Here is a 20,004-nt window from a genome sequence, read left to right as displayed (position 1 = left end):
GTGGGGCTGTCTGTGTGTGCCTTTCCCACCCTATTTCTTTGTAACTCCGAGGTTTCCAGAACCCTAATAGTCTGCCTTCTTGAGTCCCTGGTTAACTGGAATTCAAGACCTCCTGAATCCTCAAATCCAACCAAGTAGGACCCCCCCACAAAGCCAAATGTAAGTTTGAAAGGCGAGAGAACTCCCGGACTTTTATGTTCTGGTTTTGGTTTAAAGCAAGTGAGGAACCATGGCAGGAATGAAAGGTCCCCTGGAAGCACTGCTGTAGAGCTGCTGGTTTCTCCTTTGGTCTCTGTGGTTTGGCCTGACTCTAGTCCGGTGTCTACTCGGAATTTCCTCAGCTCACTTAGCCTGGGAGCTTACTGGTGGTAAAACTAAAAGTGGGGCTAAAGCCAGCCCCTTCCTAGCAGGGCTGCCTTCATTGGCACAGAGGTTAAGAACATGCTCTGAAGACGTGGCCTGTTGGGTATATTCTGTGTCAAACACTGCAGGACAACAGGGACACGATGATCTGGAGACACTCTTCAAGGGGGTTTTATAATTGTGTGGGGAAAACCTCTATGAGCAGTCCAGGTCGCTCAGGAAACCCAGAAGGATGGAGTAGCCGGTATTTACCATGAGGAGACTTCACGAGAGGATTCTAGAAGTGACACGTGAACCAAAGCGTGAAGAATGAAAATCGTCGTTTTGGATCCATGAATGTGCAGAGGGGAGGCAGTCCAGGCCAACTCAACCATATGAGCAAAGGTGAATTGATAATAGGGAAGATGGGGTGATGCAGAGATGAAGCCAGAGTAAGGCAGGACTCTTTCTGCCTCAGACAAAGATGTCTGGTCTCATTTATAAGAACTATTAGGAGCCCTAAAGGGTTTTATGTAGGAGAATGACATGATCAGACTTGAAATTTGAAAGAATTTCTTTGGCAGCAGAGAGGGCAGTGGGCTTGAAAGGGGAAGGACCAGGGACAAAGGTCAGCTAAGAGGCCACTGCAGCACATTCAGTAAGAAATCGTGAAGACACTGCTAGGATGGATGGCTGCATCCAGAGTTGTGCATGTTTACTGATGGGCGCGGTGTAAGACGTTTCCTGCGGAGGGGCGCCTGGGTGCCTCAGATGGATGGTTAAGGGTCTGGCTCCTGATTTTGGCCCAGATCCTGATTTCACAGTTTATGAGCTCAAAGCCCCCACGTCAGGCTCTGAGCTGACAGTGCAGAGCCTGCTTGGGATTCCCTCTCCCTCCTCTGGGCGTGTGCGCACACTCACTCTCAAAAATAAATTAAACAACACAACGCAGGTAAGAGGCGCTCCTTTGGATGGCTTTCGTTTGAGCCTGCGTGAGGCCTTCCAGACGGTGGTGTCTAGTGTCACCTGACTCCATGGTCTAGGGCTCCGGGGAGGAGTCCAGGAAGTCTTGCCCACTTTGAAGACCTCACCGCAGAAATGGCAGCCGAAGTCACAGGGTCAGGGAGATCACCGAGATCACACAAGTAAGAAGGCAAAGGCATAGCTCGGAGGAGCACCAGCATTTAAGTGGTAGCAGAAGAAATACCAAGAAGGAAGTCAGGTCGGAGCAGAGGTTGGTTTTTGTTTCAAGAGTATGTGTGCGGCAGGTTGGTCAAGACGAGGACTGAAGGGAAGTCAATGGATGTGGCTGTCAGGACACCAGTGACAGGAGAAATGACTATAAAAATGAAGACTAGCAGGTTTCACGCACAGGATAATTAATACATGTTTCCCACGAGGGGCAGAAGTGAGGGGAGTGAGTTGAAGCGGGAGAGGGAAATGGGGAAGCGACAAAGGCCACTGCAGTGTTCGCGAAGGAACACCGGCTCCACACCTCTGCCACACTACAAGCCCACACCTGCCGGCCTCTAAAATCCCAGACCACTCACTCACATCCGCCAAGTCACTGCTGGCTAACCTCATCGGGGAGCTTCGCTCAGCTCCCCAGCACCGCCAGGTCGGCTTAACTGGACTGTTACACCACCACTAACGTAGCGGCTTCACAGCTGACGCCGCTTGCTCTCAAGCCACTTGGTGGGAATTCTCAAACCGCTCTGCGGTTCAGAACCATGGCAGGCTCCCTGGCGCATTCCCACAGGGCCCAGTACTGTGCTCTGTATATTATGGATGTCTCACTGTTACCTGGGCAAGATGTTTTTCTTTGCAAATATGCCCGAAAAAGCATCATGGAGGTGGTTAAGTCAGTGGTGGCTCTTACAGCTCATTCCAGGAAAATACCATTCACTGAATCCTTTCAGAGTTCCAGAAAAAACACCATTTGGGTTAGACACAGAGGGCCAGGAGTGACATAAACAGGAGAAAGTGAAACCTAAATAGGCTTTCCAAGCAAACAATTCAGAGAAGGGGCATTGGCAGTTGATGGCAGAGGATTCCTACTATGCCAGATAGGGAAGTCTTGAAACCGCAATCTGCTATTCGGAGCCTGAATGTTAACCCCGGAGGAACTCCTCCATAGCTAACTTTTCAAAGTAATTCTAAAAGAAACAGCTCCTGGCTGGTCAGTCGTTAAGAGCATCCGACTCCCGATCTCAGGTTTGTGAGTCCAAGCCCCACACTGGGTGTGGAGCCTACTTTTAAAAAATGAAAAAAGAAAAACCGGTACTGAAGAGAATCCTGATGCACTCCTGAATCAAGAGGAGACTGAATGCTGACGGTATTCAGTTTCACTTCAGTATGCCATACAGTTCAAGTCCTGTCTTCTAACTCCCCCTACGGGAGCAGGAAACGGAACTATTTGTGAACAGGACCAGCATTGAACCAATGGTTCCCAACATGTCTCTTGAAACCCGTACGCTTTGCAAAGACAATACACATTGTGGCTGCAGTTCTGACGCCGGATGGCCTTTGCTTTCCCACCTCTTTCTGGGGTTCCTTTCCCTAAGCCAGAGGGGGACCCAACAGGACTCCTGCCCCGGTGGACCTGGAGGGCCGAGAAGCCCCATCCCAGGAGGCTGTGAGGTTCCCGGTTGACCCCAGGCGGGGTAAACAGCTGTACAAAGGACCAGCCAACTGACGGCATTTTTGTCAGCCACTCTGCCCTTGGCCTAGCTGCAGGGGGAGACCCCCACCGTGCAGCCCTGCAGCCGGTGGGAAGAACAGACGCTCAGGGTCAACAGAGGAGCGGCTCTCACACAAACACCGATTCAGAAGACGCGTTCTCAGCTAACGCGAAAGCAGGTCCCAGCCTCCCCGAGACAGAAAAAGACTCTGCCTGCATATGCAATGGTCCGCAGACAAAGGGGCTGGAAGAAGCCACCAGCACTCTGCCCCTTAGAGTCACAAGCCACACTTGCTTTAAAACACATCAGGTTCACGGTGTTTTCTCACACAGTTTTATTCAGAAGTTTAAAATGTGGGCATTTTCCCCTAAAACAAACCATCCCCTGCCACTCCCCACACACCATCACCACTCCTGTTAACTTCTCTTGAGCGTGCTTACCACACATACTTGCAAAACACCTGGGGATCAAAACGTCAACTATTGGGTAATACAAAGGAACTACCAAGTTACACAAAAGAATCTCATTTACTTCCTTGTCACTAACAGACCACGAATGAAAGATTAAGGGGCAAACATTACCTTCATCCAAAGTTAATACTTCCCTATATTCCTTTTTTTTCTTCCTCTAAGACATTAAAACCCAAAGCAGTTTCATTTACTACTGTAACTCTGATATTACCCCATTTTTCTTTGCTGAATGGCTGAGCTAGGACACACTGTCAAGTTGATCCTAACCTCAAGCCTAGCAGAAAGCAGACTCCCAGTTGTAGCTTGGCCATGATGCTTTGCAACAGGCAAAATTACCACACAGGTGCAAATGATGCTTAAAGAGTCATCAAAAATTTTAAAATAATGCATTAAAATGGAGCCTCCACATTTTTCTGACGCAGCAAAATTCCTCTAAAGGTGGTGGCAGCTGTGAAAGAAAAGGCACTTTGTGCTAAAATTCAGAGGGTCTCTCGTGAGAATGCCACAGCGGAGAGGCCTGGTCAGCCAGAGCTGCAGGCTACCCTTTGGGTGGAGGCGCATCCCCCAGGAAGGCATCTGCAAAGGAAAAATTCGTAATCATGATTCCAAGGCAAAATGGTTACTTAAATCGGAGAGGAGAAATACCGAGAGAGAAGACAAAACACAGCTGCATCAAGGACTGAGGAGTGAACTTTACACGGATTCGTAGGCTGGCTCTGCACTTTCTAGGGGGCTGGTTCCTTCACTTCCAAGAAGGTTCCAGAGACCAAGCAGGAGCAGCACCTTAGCCAAGAGAGGTTCCAGGCTTCCTGCCTCTGCCCGGACTCTCCCTGCTGTGTTCCCAGGAAGGAACCGAGTTCCTGCTGGCAGCGCCTGCGGCTATCGCTGGTCCACAACAACGTCCGTCTTACGGATTTTCTGATACGGCCATGAAGAGACACTGAAGGTTTTCCCCGTGATCTGGGACTCCTTGGCAAGGCCCCGTGGCTTCTGGGCCTTCTGAAAGCAGTGAGAGATGGAGCTAGTATCCCCCATCAACACTCAGAAAAGCAGCTTGAGTATTTTAGATGGGCAGGAGGAGAGAAATCACTGGATTGCGGGTCTTTATGCTAGTACCATAAATAAAGTGCACCGTGAATGGTGGCTATCCAAGCCACTCACCCGAGGCCGAGGTATGGGGAGAAGCCCCCCACCACCCCCTCAGAGGACGGTGGGGCATCTCCTTCAGCCAGAGTGCTGGCTGCTGAGGCTTTCGTTATTGCTTTATTTCCTTAGTACTATGGAGCTTTTAGCTGTAAAGGAAAAGAAATACTTGGTGGGCTTGGCAGAAAGCGTGTCTGTCACAAAAATCATAGAAATTGGCTGATATTCAGTAAGTACGTGTTACAATCTCAATAATGTTTGATGATGGCTGTTTTTTCTCCTTCATTCTGATGAACTTAGGAAAACGAGTTTTTTAAAACCTCTATCAAATTGGCTCACGATGCTTCTGAAGAAGCAGCACAGCTGTTTATGGCCGATGCAGTAGAAATGGTCGTCTTTGTTCTACAGGTTTTCGGATGCATTACGGAAGAGACTCCACTTACTATCGCATTTCAGGAGTTTACCATGACACACCGGTGGGTTCCGGAAACTTCTTGGAAACTCTTTCAAAAGAGCATGTGAGAGGAAAACCGCAATGTTGTACAAAGAACTCCGCTCCATTTAGGGTTCTAGTTCAAGGATACTATTTTGCTGCTTTCATGTAGGAAGGTATTGCCCCCCGAGCCGTGAGGCCCTCAAAGCGCTTGTATGTGTAATTGATGAAGACCCAGTCTTTGTTCTTGTAGTCAGTCTCAGGGTGATTACTTGTAGCCACTGGGAAAGAAATAGATGTGAGAATTGATTCACTGCCTCACCCGAATGGACTACTCAGTACTGAAGACATGACATTCTGAAGAAGATACCACAGTTTCTATTTGGGAAACATTGTTTTTCACTCTGCGAACTGCCTGCGTTTGCTTGCCTATGTTCTTTGAACCTCCTATTTTTCACGGATACTTTAAAAGTTGTATTTTCCCACTTCTGTCATTTCAGGTTATCTAACCTTTAATGTAACAAATAAAAACCAAAGAACAAACCTGTGTGATTTACCCATCCAGTTCAAACATGGGAGTTTGTATTCAGTCTCCATTCGACACGGTGTCACTGCTGCCCAGCATTAGCACTGGAAAACTACTCGCAAAGAACCGAAAGAACTGACGTTCCTCTACCTGACTTGTAAACACAACCCCAAAATGGGAGCGGAAATGATGTACCTATGAGGCAGCAGGAGGCAGTGTTGGTGATATTACCTGTTGGCTTAAGGATATCAGACTCCGGAAACTCATCGAAGTTTGAGGTATCATCGATGCTTTTGATTTCAATAGATATTGCAGCAGGTCTCTCTCTGCCAAGAACAGACATGTCAAAAATGACTGTGGTCAGTAATCACGCGCATCACTGCTGATTAAGTCTTTCTCCAAAAAAGCCCTCTGGTCGGGGCGCTGATAGCACAGAGCCTGCTTGGGATTCTCTCTCTTGCTGTCTGCCCCTCCCCGGCCTGTGCTCACTCACTCGCTCGCTCTCAAAATAAATAAACTTAAAAAGCCCCCGGGTCTGACGTGGGAGGACTATCCGTTGGCAGGCAGCATTTACTTTCTCTGAAAAGCTCGCGACACCGAGCGACCAGGCCACCTGACCGCATCCAAACCAAATGAAAAAATACAAATAACAATTTTTCACAGCTGGGAAGAAAGACAAAAATAGTGAGAAAAACGAAAATCTAAACTTAATGCACTCCCCTCAAGGCCTGCCCTGTCTGTAAAAAGGGCAAGTAAACCTCTGGGTGCTCCCTCACGAAAGGCTCTGCGCCTCCTTCTACCAGAGGTTGTCAACAAAGAGAGTGGCTGAGGCGGAGGTAAAACTTACAGGAATGTAAGTCAGAACACAATCACGAGAGATGACGTCTTCGCCTTCTGTCTGGCAACCAACCAACCTGAGTAAGAAGGTCGGACGGCAGCAGGCGGTGCAGGCTGTTGCTGCCACTGGCTGCGCTCCGCCACCGCCACCGTGGCCCCGTCCACCTCCCTCCCCACCCCCATCCTTCTTCCACTTTCTTCCCTACCTCCCTGTGCGTGGGGACAGCCCTGCTGGTGGCCCCCTGGTATAGAGAAGCTGGTGTGTTCTAGGTGAAAGCAAGGGCAACGTGCTTCCTAGGTGCTCCCTTCACCACGGAACCCGAAGTTCACTTCACTCTGGAAATAACTGCTGGCTTCCCCATACCCCACGCCACACGGCTGACAGGAAGCCCCAACTCCCAATCCTCACCGCGAACAAAGACAAGAAAAGACCCTGAATCTCTGAGCAGCTCTCTTCCCTAACGTGACTTACCAATAACAGTGTTTCTAAATTACTATTAAACAAATTACAGACTTTCTAAAATAATCCCAAAAACTTTTATATGGCTATACCTGATATGTTCCCAGTCAACGCCTTCAAAAAAAGAGTTACTTTTGATTTCCTCAACTCCAGGGGCTCCAATTCTATGTTCCCACTCACAGCAGAATCTGGAAAACACAGAGGCCTTTCAGCATACCTCAAGTAATCTCTTTGGAAACAGAAAAAGAACGCCCCCCTCCCCCCCTTTTTCAAACAGAGGGATGGGAGAGAGCAGGGGGCAGACCCAGGTAATAATTTAAGTTTAAAAATACGAATTCATTCATGTCAAAAAGCCTGGGTGGGAGGTGTTCTCTAATACCTCAAAATTAGATCCTTGGCTTTCTCAGAAATAGGAACTTCTGGAGGAAAAGTCAGAGTTTCTTTCCAGTTCATCACCTTCTTATATGTCTCTTGAGGGGTCTCAGAACAGAAAGGTGGGTAGCCTGTAATAAAAAAAGCACTTCAGAGCTTTTACATCCCAGAACTTTGAATCCGCCTGAAGTATTCTCCTTAAGATGATTCTATATATCTTCAACCCTCCATGACACGCACAAGATTTCCACTCATTCCAGAAAACATCTGAACTAATTTTTCATTCTCCCCCAAACTCCTAAACTCAAAGTGAGTTTGTGCTTCTGGTACCACAAAAGGAGCCGGCTCAGAGCTGAAGTTGGGAAAAGAAGGGAGGACACACAGAGGCTGCACACATGGAAACCACTGCGCCCAAAGAAGAAGGAAAGGGTGGAACATCATTAAGAAATGACTCCGTTCTAGGAATATCCTTACGCGGGTAAAGTGCCAAACAAGTTGGTAAGAAAAAAACCAGGGAGGCGCCTGGATGGCTCAATCCATTAAGCGTCCGACTTCGGCTCAGGTCGTGATCTCGCAGTTGGTGGGTTCGAGCCCCACGTCGGGCTCTGAGCTGACAGCTCAGAGCCTGGAGCCTGCTTTGGATTCTGTATTTCCCTCTCTCTCTCCCCTCCCCCGCTTGTGCTCTGTCTCTGTCTCAGAAATAAACAAACATAAAAAGAAAAAAAAAAACAAAACCACAGGCTTTAAAAGTGACCACCATGCCTCTTACTGAGAACTACAGGCAAGAGGATAAATACTCTCATACCATATTACTCCGCGTGCTCTCCACACAGATTACATCTGCCTCCACCGGCATCCATCCAGCGTCTCCAGAGACAACGCCGCCAGAGGCCACACTAGTCACCCACAGAATCACTCAGTGCAGCCACGATACACTTACTCTTCTAGTGCTCTCGGGCATATGACCACTCCACCCCCCGCCGACCAGAGTGTCCCCCAAATACCCAGACACACCATCCAAATAAGAGGGAGAGAGATCAGAGGATTCCATGCTTTGAAGGCTTAGAGAAAGGAAGGGGACAGCAAATAAGTAAAGAGTATGTGAGGCAATGCCCAGTTAAAGTTCCCTGCATACAACGAATGTTTAACAAATGTCAGTGACTGAAAGAGCTGCCAGATGGAGAGGATGAAAATGCAGAATGGATAAATGATCAGCAAAGCAACCGCAGGATGCCAGCAGGCCAGAGAATATACTTGGCTATTTGACGGCCAAGCTTTCTGCCTAGGAAACTTCACGTTGAAAGACAAGAGGGGAGAAGTGCTTAGACCACCCCTAATCGAAACAGTCTATTATCAGTATGCGACTCAACCCTGGCTGCACAGAGAAAGCCCCCTGAAAGCATGCAACTTACCGATAAGCATCTCGTACATGATCACGCCGAGCGACCACCAATCACAGAGCTTGTTGTACCCGGTCTGCATGAACACCTCAGGAGCAATGTAGTCAGGAGTGCCTACTGTGGAGAAAGCCTGAAACAGGTAGCACGCATCAGGGGGGCTCAGCAGGCAGGAGGGTGCCCAGAGTTCTGCTCCAGAGACCAAAGGTTTCAAGCACCATCTACGGCTACCCCCAAACTAACTGCACAGGATGGCCCAGGAGCTTCATGGCAAGTCTGATTTGCCAGAGCACTTCCAAAATGAACAGTGAGGCGAGAGACCATTCCCAAATACAGCCAAAGCCCACAGTCCACCAGGACACAGGATCCATGTTCACTAGTACCGTAAGTGACTGAATACCCAGAGAATGCCAGGCTCTGTACTTAAATGCTTATGAGCCTATTTAGTCCTGACACAACTCGGTAAAGAGGACTTTAGTAGTCCAACTTTGCAGATACAAAAAATCTAACTCCCAAAGCAGCTTTGTTCACAGGCTCAGAACTAGTTAAGTGGCAGAGCTCAGTGTGCAAATTTAGTACCTTGTCTAAATCCTCCCTCTTTCTACCACCAACATTCCTCGATTTGACAAAATCATAAAGGGAAGCTTTATTATCTATCACAAGCTAGTCATATCCTATAGGTTAGAGATTTACATCAATTTACCAAACTTATTTATGTAAATAGTTCTTAGGGGAAATTTTTCTAAATTCAAGTAATCTACTGTCATATATACAAGGACTACAATACTAGGGGGAAGTACACTCAGAGCCTTCCACTGTGCTCAGAATTTGAGAGTTTACAACACAGAAGACTCAGCTTTATCTAAGTGCTTCTGATATTATAGTACTTTTTTTTTTTTAACATTTATTTATTTTTGAGAGAGAGAGAGAGCACACGAGTGGAAGAGGGGCAGAGAGAGGAGGACACACAGAATCCAAAGAAGACTCCAGGCTCTGAGCTGTCAGCACAGGGCCCGACGCGGGGCCTGAACTCACAAACTGCGAGATCATGACCTGAGCTGAGGTCGGATGCCCGACCAACTGAGCCACCTAGGCGCCCTTGTAGAACTTCTAAAATAAAAAAAAGTATACCTGTGTTGTCTTTGGAAAATATTTACTAAGGAATACTGCAAACATACAGAAAAAAAAAAAACAGGACAATACAACACACGTGTACCAACTGCCCATACTAACAAGATGAATAATCCGCCATATTTGTCTCAGATCAACTTTTTTAAACACAAAACTACACAATTAAAACCAGATCCTCCCTCCTCTCCTACTGAAGTCAAAACCACCCTAAAGTTGCAGTGCTATGCTTGTATGAATATTTGCATAACTGGCATGATATTACTTCCCGAACATTTCAACTTTTAATAAAAGGTTTCATCTGGTGCTTAATTATTCTACATAATGCTACAACTTGCTTATTTAACTTAACATTATGATTTTGAGATTTATTCACAGAGCTCTGGCTCACCCATTTCACTGCTGTACACCTGTCCATTATACAAATGTCATAATGTTTTTTTTATCCATTCTTCTGTTGCTTCTAATGTTTCACTATGACAACACCTGAGTAAACATTCCCGTGACACCTCCTAGGCACTACAGTGAGAATTTCTCTCGAGGATATACCAGAAACAGTATCACTGGGTCCTGCATTATGAACATCTCCAACTTAACCAGATGTCTTCCAACTAGCCTCCAAAGTGGTTATACCCATTTAAACACCCCCAGCGGGGATGAGCTCCTGGTATTCCATATCTCACCAACACTTGGTTTTGTCAGACTTTCTAATTTTTGCCAATCTGATGAACATGAAATGGGATCTTATGTTTTAATTTGCATTCCCTTTATTTCTAGTAAGCTTGAACATGTATTTATATATTAATTAGCCACTCAGGTCTTTTTTCTGTGAATTCCCATTCAGATCCTTTGCCCATTTGTTTTTTTAGTTGCATTATCTTTTTTTTTTTTAATTGATTCATTGGAATTCTCTATGAATCACGGCATTAATCCTGGGATTCAGGAAATTAATCCTTTTTAGTTTTAGAAATTGAAAATATCTTCTCCCAGTGTGAGGATTATCATTTTTATTATCATTTTTAAGTGATGTGATAATTTATTATATACCCAAAAATGTGTGATTATCAAATTATGAGGCATGATAATAAAAATGAATAACTATAAGTTCAACTAAAGAACTGAATTATTCCCAATGTCATTAGACCTAAATTTGCACTCCTCTCCCTTCTGTCAGCCCACCTCTCCTAACCTCCTAATCTGACCTTACAGGTCAATTTTGTTTATCATTCCTAAAGAAATTTAATTTTGCCCACGTCTCTCTCTAAATGAGATCTTAGTTTTATTTTGGGGCTTTGTAAAAATGATGTCATTCTACATGCAGTCTTCTGCTATTTTTCTTCTCAATGTCTTGTTCCTAAAATTGGTCCATGATGTCACATGCAGCTGTAGTTCAACTATTTTCATGGTTGTAAAATATTCTATCCCACAGTGTAACCATTTTCCTGCCTATGGACACTGGGTTAGTTCCAGTTTTTTGCTATTGCAAAAATGCAGTGAACATTCTTATCCATGGCTCCTGGTTCCCAAGCACAAGATGCCCCAGACCATATGACTAGGGGCAGAAGTGCTGCTTGTAGGGCATGCACATGAATTATAAGATAATCCCAAAGCAGTGGGAGCATGTGGCTTATTTTTCATTTGTTTATGTCTTTCAATATACAGAAGGGTTTTTTTTCCTTTAAAGTAGTAAAATCAAGTTTTATGACCGGTACTTATCTTCATATTTAAAAAAAAAAAAAATCCTTCCTTACTCCAAGATCATGAATACACTGCCCTGTTCTTTCTTCTAAAATTTTTCAAGTTTTATTTTCCATCTACAATTTATTTTTGTGTATACTGTAAGGCAGGAATCCATTTTTTCCATATAGAATTGTACATTGTTTTTTCTTTTTTACATGGTTTTCTCTTAAATACAAATATTAAATAACAGAAATGCCAGTTGTTTCAAAGTCTGAGACATGGGGGCGCCTGGGTGACTCAGTTGTTTAGGCATCTGACTCTTGATTTCAGCTCAGGTCACGATCTCACAGTTCATGGGATAGAGCCCCAGTCAGGCTCTGCACTGACTGCGTGGAGCCCGCTTGGGATTCTCTCTCTCCTTCTCCCTTCTCTCTGCCCCACCCCCTGCTCCAATGTGCACGCATGCTTGCTCTCTCTCAAAAAAAATAAATAACTTTAAATAAAGAAGTAAGTAAAAATAAAGTCTGAGACACGGACTGGACCCTCCCCAAGAAGTATTTTCATTCTAATTATAAAGGCGAAGAAACTACAGCAACCCTTCAATTCAGAAAGTAGATTTATTACAGCAAAGCCAAGCGCTAAGTAAATCTTATTTGTTAAAAGATTTGTATTATAAAACCAGGGATTGGGGTGCCTGGTGGCTCAGTTGGTAGAGCATGTAACTTCACCTCAAGGTTGTAAATTCGAGTCCCACGTTGGGCAGAGATTACTTAAAAAAACAAATATAAATATTTTAGCCCAGTGGCCAAAAGTTAAACCCTGGCTTGCTTTAAAAAAAAATAATAAAAAATCACAGAAGAGCCTTATCTTATGTTAGCTTCCAAAACACAGGTAAATATCAGTTTCCCAATAATGCAGGAGCTACTATTTAAGAAACGGTCTCTTTAGTGGAGGCCCTCAACCTTCACAATACAGTAAAATCACCCAGAGTCCTTTCAAAAAATCAAATACACAGATTATATGCCCCAAACCAACCGAATCAATCTCTGGGAGTGGGACCCAGACATCAATAGGTTCTGAAGTCCACAGGTGATTCTGATGTGCAGCCAAGGTTAAGATCTACTGCTCTATGGAGAGACACAATAGAAGCATCTGATCAAATTTGTTCCTGGCATTTCCTAACCCTCAACACGCTATGTAAACAGTTTTTCAACCACATATAGAATTCAAACACTTCAAGAGTATCAGAGTTCCTAAGGAAAGGAGACTATGATGTGACTGACTATACCAACCTTAAGTATCCCCAAGTTAACGTTAGAAAAAAGATAACAAAGATGAATTTCAGTTACCACCTCTCCAGAAGTGTTTGGTTTAAGACCATGCCTCCTCCACGGCCCAGGTTTAACAAAAATATTCATTATGCTCATAGCATGGTCTGAGGCCTACCAGTGGGCCTCAAATCAAAAAATGCAAGCCTTTCTTTTGATGCTTTCTTAACCTTACAGGCATCCTTTTTCACCATGACAGCCAGCTACTACCAGCGACCTACTCAATGAGTTACTAAAGATACTACAGAGAACTCTGATTCAGCGTTTCACTAAGAATAAGAAGTCTGACCGAACACACTATTTGACAAACCTGCCAAGTCACTACCGTATACACCGACTAGCAGAGGTGCCGCCATTTCTAGATGATACATGTGCGTGGCCATCATTCCGAGTTAGTCATCATTTTCCCCAGCCGCTACTCTTGCTTCCTAAGACCAGTTGTTAGTTTAACTTTACCATCATTTACCTCATTTGCTATGGGCTTCTAACAAAGCCTAAGAATGTCGTGATACACATTTCTGTGATGTCCGGTCAATAATTTTCCAAGAACTAGACACTGGACTGCACTTCAAATATAAATGAATGATTCGGAATAAAAGTTTGCCTAGACTGCAATATTTCACTGGTTAATCTATACTTATTTAAATAACTTCCAACATACTATCAATAGGTAAATGCAATAATGTTACTTATTTTTAAGCTTGTAGGACATAATTTCATGTGTATATACTTAAATACTTATAAAGTAAATTATAAGCACTTCCCTTAAACTGCTCTCCAATTTTTATCACTAAGTCCTCTTTTCCACCACAAGGTAGGAAAGGGTGGGGCAGGTGAATTGAAGAGTCTTGACTTGCCTAAGTGAATCAAAATTGTAAAAGTTTGAGACCCACTGCCTTAAAGTTCTGGGTAGGTATTTGTAACTTAGTTTCATCTTGAGAGACCTCCAGCTTAAAGATAACCCCTTTACCACCATAAAAACAGGCAACAAGGGGAGTAGGAAGGAAAGGGCTTGTCACGAACGTAAGAACTCAAAATGAAGTCCTCCACTGAAAATGTCACAACCTGAACAATACTATCTTCCCTCCTTCAAAAGATTACCTTTCACTCCACGGACACAATGACAGCGTTCTATTAAGATAATCTTAAAAGCAAGGAACAGATGTGCTGTAAACATTTACTGAATGCAAATTTATGTACCTATTTTTAAAATTTGTTCATACTTGGTTTGTAGCATTTAAGAAGCCACAGATATTACTTACTAGCTGACGTCTATTTCTTTTCCAGGTTTCTGCTTTCCTTTTGGAATTCATGTTCTGGAAAGCTAAAAGTAGAGACGACAAGTTCTAATCAAAGTTCAAACAGGTATGTTTACTACTTTTTTGGGCTGGTTCAAGCCACATGAAGCCTTAAAGTTTTGCTTTTCTGCCCATACATTAGTAACTCTGAATAACACTTCCCAGCAAGTCTGTAAATCCAAATCAAAGGCACTGAAGCATTAGCTCAAAGAATCATACAGTCACGTGGATCATGTGGCCAGGCCTTCATCAGAATTACGGGGAATACAGTTTCATCAGAAGCAAAGGTCCCAAAGTGGACCTAGACATTGATAATTTCTCAAAGCTACCATCAAGTTTCCAAGAATAGTACTTGGTACATAATCAGAGACTTCTGAATTTATAGTACATTTTTGGCTTAAGTTCTCCAGGATAAACTGTAACTGTACCACACAGTTTCAATGGTTTGACAGGACTGGAGTGAAAGTAACACTCATAAAGATCAATGTCTTTCTGCCACAACAGAAAGAAGCACCTGGGATAAATCTAATCTGGAGCTGGTCCCAGGACATTTTCCTCTACTACTTTTGCTTGCCTGCCCCACATTCATCCCCAGTAACCTTCTCAGTAGAGCTCCAAAGAAGGCTCTTTGCAACATCAGCCTTAGTACATCTGGTAGCACTCATCTTGCCTCACATACAATAAAAACCACAGGCACACCTGAGAAGATATTTTTATTCTCTAGATTCATGCCAGGAGAATCTCCTAATCTGTCCTGCATATTTTGGTTACCAGGGTAACAGCTCTTCTATGCCCAGGTAAGGGATAAAAAGGCTAACATCATTGTTTACACTTACTGAAATCACTGGGGAGGCTGTGGTTCAGATTCCTATAAAATTCAGTCCTATGTGCTTTTTTCAGTCCTGTGCAAAGGCCAAAGTCAGAAAGCTTCACGTGGCCCTATGGGGAAGAAGAAACAAGGTAATGGATGAACATTCATGGATGTAGAACAAACATTCTGTTCTCTAGCTCCTTATAGTATCCAATACACCTCCACAAAGTATACTGTCTTTTTTTCTTTGATTATAGGGAAAAATAAATTAAAAATAAATTTTTAAAAGATCACCCCAAATCCTATTATTCGAATAAAAGTATTTCAATTCTTACATATTATCTTTTTGTCCAAACATAAAATTCCCAACATAGTTGAACTCTCCATGGCATCTAAAAATACTTTTACTACTTCTTGGGGCTCCTGGGTGGCTCAGTCGGTTAAGCGTCTGGCTCCTGGTTTCAGCTCAGGTTGTGATCTCGCAGTCTGTAAGTTTAAGCCCCAAGTCAGGCTCCGCGCTGATATGCAGAGCCTGCTTGGGATTCTCGCCCTCTCCCTCTCTCTCCGCCCCTCGCTCTCTCAAAATAAACTTAAAAAAATAAAGATACTCTTACTACTTCTTAACCTAATGCACTCAAATATTCCTGTGTTTCTATATGGTCTTCAAAATCACCATTTTTAATGTGTACATAATATTCAAATGACTTAGTACATCATTGTTTACCTAACCATCCTCCTCATACTGGGTGTTTATTCCATTTCTAATTCCTCACTCCATGTAATGTGGATTATAAGCACCCTGTGATAGAGAGGGTCTGTGCCCCCAAATCTAACCATGCACGGTACAGAGGATGGTCTTAATAAATGATTGTTAATGAGTAAATAAATCTTTGTTCATATAACTTCTTCTCTGCTTGAACTATTTCATTAGGATACATTCCAAGGAATAAATTATTCCAAAGACAGAGAATAAACTTTATTACATAGTTCTTGACAAATGTTGCTATACTGTATTTCAGTCATAAGTGTCTGACTTTATCATACTCTTCAAGGAACACTCACACCTCCTCTGAGCCAGGCCCCACGCTTTAAATGTGTAATCTCATTTATAACTCTTAAGTCACATTTCACTGACTCAGACTCATTAAATGGCTTGCTGGTGAAATGGCAGAACCAAAACCAAAAATCAATCCATGTTCCTTCTCCCAGACCAAGATTCCCTTACCCTCTCCAATCCCCTGATCCCACCTGGAAAATGGAGATAATGATATCTTCTTGGTAGGAATGATGACAATTAATGCATGTAAAGATCTTAACCTAGTGCCTGGCACATAACTAGCTCTAAGTAAGAGACAGGTGTTCTTGGGGTAGTGAAATTTCAAGTAGATAAGGAGGTAAAACCAAAAATAGGGGAGGGAATCCTGATGCTCAGGGATCTACATTGCTCAAGGTCACACACTTAGAAGTGGTGTGGCCAGGGGCACCGGGGTGGTTCAGTCAGTTGAGTCCAGCTCCTGGCTTCAGCTCGGGTCATGATCTCACGGTCTGTGAGTTCAAGCCCCGCACCAGGCTCCGTGCTGATAGTGTGGAGCCTGCCTGGGATTCTCTCTCTCCCTCTCTGTTCCACACCCCCACCCCCTGCCGCTGCTTTCTCTCTCAAAATAAATAAATAAACTTAAAAAAAAAAAAAGTGGTGTGGCCAAAGACTTCAACATCTGTGATCTATCCATACCACCTTCCTCCAGGACATCCTTGGGCCTTAATATACAAACTTCTCAGGATACATGAGGCTACAGAAGCCCTGCTCAGATGGGTCAGTTTTATTTTGTTTTGTTTTGAAGAAATCCCATTAGGTTTGGCCGTGTGTGTATGCGTACCCATGCGTGTATATATGCCCAACAAAGTAAACTGCCAAACAAAGACAGATTTGAACCTGCTAACCTGGTATCATTTTTTTCAGATCTTTAAACAACTTGTTGTATAAGTCAAGGAACAGAGTTTAATTTAGAGTTCTCAAAATTACATTTCACCTGGACACCTCTAAGGAAAGAGAGTGTCTTAAAAAGCAGTATCTGGAACAAATGCTATTCAAGCCTAAATTTTCAGGGAATTCTGTAGGTATCCTAAGTATGTGGCAGGAACTCAAAACATCTACACTTTCACTTCTAGAATCTGTATGGTTGAACACCGAAATGAGCTCGCTTGTGAAAACATCTTTCTACAAGTCTGGGCTAGCATCTTGTAGAGAGTAAACCTGCACCTAAAAGGGTTCCCCACTCCTCCTCATTATATTGAGGCCCCAAGTTCTTGGCTTTCAATATGTCTGCTAGACCTGAACAGAGACTACAGGGTGCAACTAAACCTGCACTAAGGCACCTGGGGCACAGGATCAGGGCATCTGAACCTGACTACACAAAGTAGGGCCAGTGCTTTATTAAAATATATCTGAGGGGCGCCTGGGTGGCTCAGTCGGTTAAGGGTCCAACTTTTGGCTCAGGTCATGATCTCATGGTTCATGGGTTTGAGCCCCACGTCGGGCTCTGTGCTGGCAGCTCAGAGCCTGGAGCCTGCTTTGGATTCTGTGTCTCCCTCTCTCTCTGCCCCTCCCCTGCTTGTGCTCTGGCTCTGTCTCTCAAAAATAAACATTAAAAAAATTTATATACATAGAATGACAGAAAAATACGTTTATATACATTAACATTTTTTTTAGGTTCAGAGAACCTTCAGAGAAGATTCTAAATCTTTCTTTCTTTTTTTTAAGTTTATTTATTTACTTTTTTTTTTTAATTTTTTTTTTAACGTTTATTTATTTTTGAGACAGAGAGAGACAGAGCATGAACGGGGGAGGGGCAGAGAGAGAGAGACACAGAATCGGAAGCAGGCTCCAGGCTCTGAGCCATCAGCCCAGAGCCTGACGCGGGGCTCGAACTCACAGACCGCGAGATCGTGACCTGAGCTGAAGTCGGACGCTTAACCGACTGCGCCACCCAGGCGCCCCTTATTTATTTACTTTTGAGGGAGAAAGCAAGCAAGGGAGAGGCAGAGAGAGGGACAGAATCCTAAGGAGGCTCCATGCCCAGTGCAAAGCCTGATGCAGGGCTCCAACTCACAAACTGTGAGATCATGACCTGAGCCAAGATCAAGTTAGACACTTAATCGACTGAGCTGCCCAGGTGCCCCAATATATACATTAACATTTTAAAAGCAGAATACCAAGCTACAAGCTACTTTTAGGATGTTAACTGTATATCAATTATAGACACAAACAGAGAAGGTATTGAAGCTATTGTACCAAAATAGTGGTTATCTTTGAATGATGAGATTATAGGTATGTTTCTTCTTTATAACTCTTTGTACTGTTCAAATTTTCTTCTGTGCATACACATTATTCTTATGATCACGAAAAAGAAATTATTTGATAAATCTCCAGCCTTCTTGAAATAGAAAGATAGTTTTTTTAAAGAACCTACACCAGGGGCGCCTGGATGGCGCAGTCGGTTGAGCGTCCGACTTCAGCCAGGTCACGATCTCGCGGTCCGTGAGTTCGAGCCCCGCGTCAGGCTCTGGGCTGATGGCTCGGAGCCTGGAGCCTGTTTCCGATTCTGTGTCTCCCTCTCTCTCTGCCCCTACCCCGTTCATGCTCTGTCTCTCTCTGTCCCAAAAATAAATAAAAAACGTTGAAAAAAAAAAATTAAAAAAAAAAAAAGAACCTACACCAAAAGTTCAGGTTTTTCTTTTTTTTTCCTTTTTTTTTTTTTTTAATTTTTTAATATTTATTTTCGACACAGAGAGAGAGACAGAGCATGAGTGGGAGAGGGGCAGAGAGAGGGGGAGACACAGAATCCAAAGCAGGCTCCAGGATCTGAGCTGTCAGCACAGAGCCTGACACGGGGCTTGAACTCACAGGCTGTGAGATCATGACCTGAGCCGAAGTTATACACTCAACCGACTGTGCCACCCAGGCGCCCCAAGTTCAGGTTTTTCAAAGACAGCAAGAAAACTATTAAAAGACAAGAAGAGGGACGCCTGGCTGGCTCAGTCGGTGGAGCATGTGACTCTTGATGTTGGAGTTGTGAGTTTGAGCCACATGTTGGTGTAGATTACTTAAATACATAAAAAAAAGAAAAGAAAAGAAAAGAAAAGAACAGAAAAATACTCAAAGAATTCAATTCACTTTTCTCTTTAAAAGTCCAGACAACAATTCTGTGTAACAGAACAGAACATTCTAAAAAATTTTTTAATGTTTATTTTTATTTTTTCAGAGAGAGAGAGAGCACAAGCAGGGAAGGGTCAGAGAGAGAGGGAGACAGAGGATCCAAGGTAGGCTCCACACTGACAGCAGAGAGCCTGATGCAGGGCTCAAACCCAAGAACTATGAGACTGCAACCTGAGCCATAAGCCAGACGTTTGACCAACTGAGCCACCCAGCACCCCTAAAATGTTAAAGCTGGAAGGGACTGTGGAGCTTCTCTGGATCGATATCCTCACTTTATAGATAAATGAGGACTGGACAGTGGGGAGGCCTGCCAAGGAGCAGCCAGAAACCTAGCAACACAGGGGTTCTCTTCTGATCTGCTGTGAGTTTAAAAACCAAGCAACTGAGGGGCACCTGGGTGGCTCAGTCGGTTGAGCGTCCGACTTCGACTCAGGTCACGATCTCGCGGTCCGTGAGTTCGAGCCCCGCGTCGGGCTCTGTGCTGACTGCTCAGAGCCTGGAGCCTGTTTCAGATTCTGTGTCTCCCTCTCTCTCTGACCCTCCCCCGTTCATGCTCTGTCTCTCTCTGTCTCAAAAATAAATAAACGTTAAAAAAAAAATTTTTTTTTTAAATTAAAAAAAAAAAAAAAAAACAAGCAACTGAACTCGTTTGCATGGCTAAAGAATACATAGGCCAGTCCAGAGGTTGAGCAAGACTCTTCTTTAAGCAAAGGACAAAAGATCTGGAACCTGAACTCTGGCACAGACTGCTGTTTTTGTTTGCCTTACTTCCCAGTTCTTGACTGGGTTCAAGAATAAGGTTGCCCAACAAAGGGATTCCCAATAGGTGATGCATCAGTAGAGTTAATTATATGCTAAAATTATAGTTAATTATGGGCTAGG

General features: G+C 43.9%; 1 protein-coding gene across 2 annotated transcripts in view; it reads right to left on the bottom strand.

The window, feature by feature from the left end:
• Positions 1-3,333: 3,333 nt before the first annotated feature.
• Positions 3,334-20,004, bottom strand: part of STK38 (serine/threonine kinase 38) — a 42,485-nt gene continuing 25,814 nt past the window's right edge. For both annotated transcript variants that reach the window (XM_019456941.2, XM_019456940.2), the window contains exons 8-14: positions 14,932-15,034; positions 14,060-14,121; positions 8,677-8,794; positions 7,272-7,395; positions 6,985-7,080; positions 5,827-5,921; positions 3,334-5,350 (exon numbers count right to left, since the gene is read on the bottom strand). In XM_019456941.2, coding sequence (XP_019312486.1) covers positions 5,220-5,350; positions 5,827-5,921; positions 6,985-7,080; positions 7,272-7,395; positions 8,677-8,794; positions 14,060-14,121; positions 14,932-15,034 — 729 coding nt within the window. In that variant the 3' untranslated portion in view covers positions 3,334-5,219. The remainder of the gene's footprint in view (positions 5,351-5,826; positions 5,922-6,984; positions 7,081-7,271; positions 7,396-8,676; positions 8,795-14,059; positions 14,122-14,931; positions 15,035-20,004) is intronic.

Source organism: Panthera pardus, unplaced genomic scaffold, assembly GCF_024362965.1.
Source record: "Panthera pardus isolate Hobbes unplaced genomic scaffold, ASM2436296v1 HiC_scaffold_17, whole genome shotgun sequence".
Classification (NCBI taxonomy): Eukaryota; Metazoa; Chordata; class Mammalia; order Carnivora; family Felidae; genus Panthera; species Panthera pardus.
Note: the sequence above shows the minus strand (reverse complement) of the source record. Positions and strands in the feature narration are given on the sequence as shown.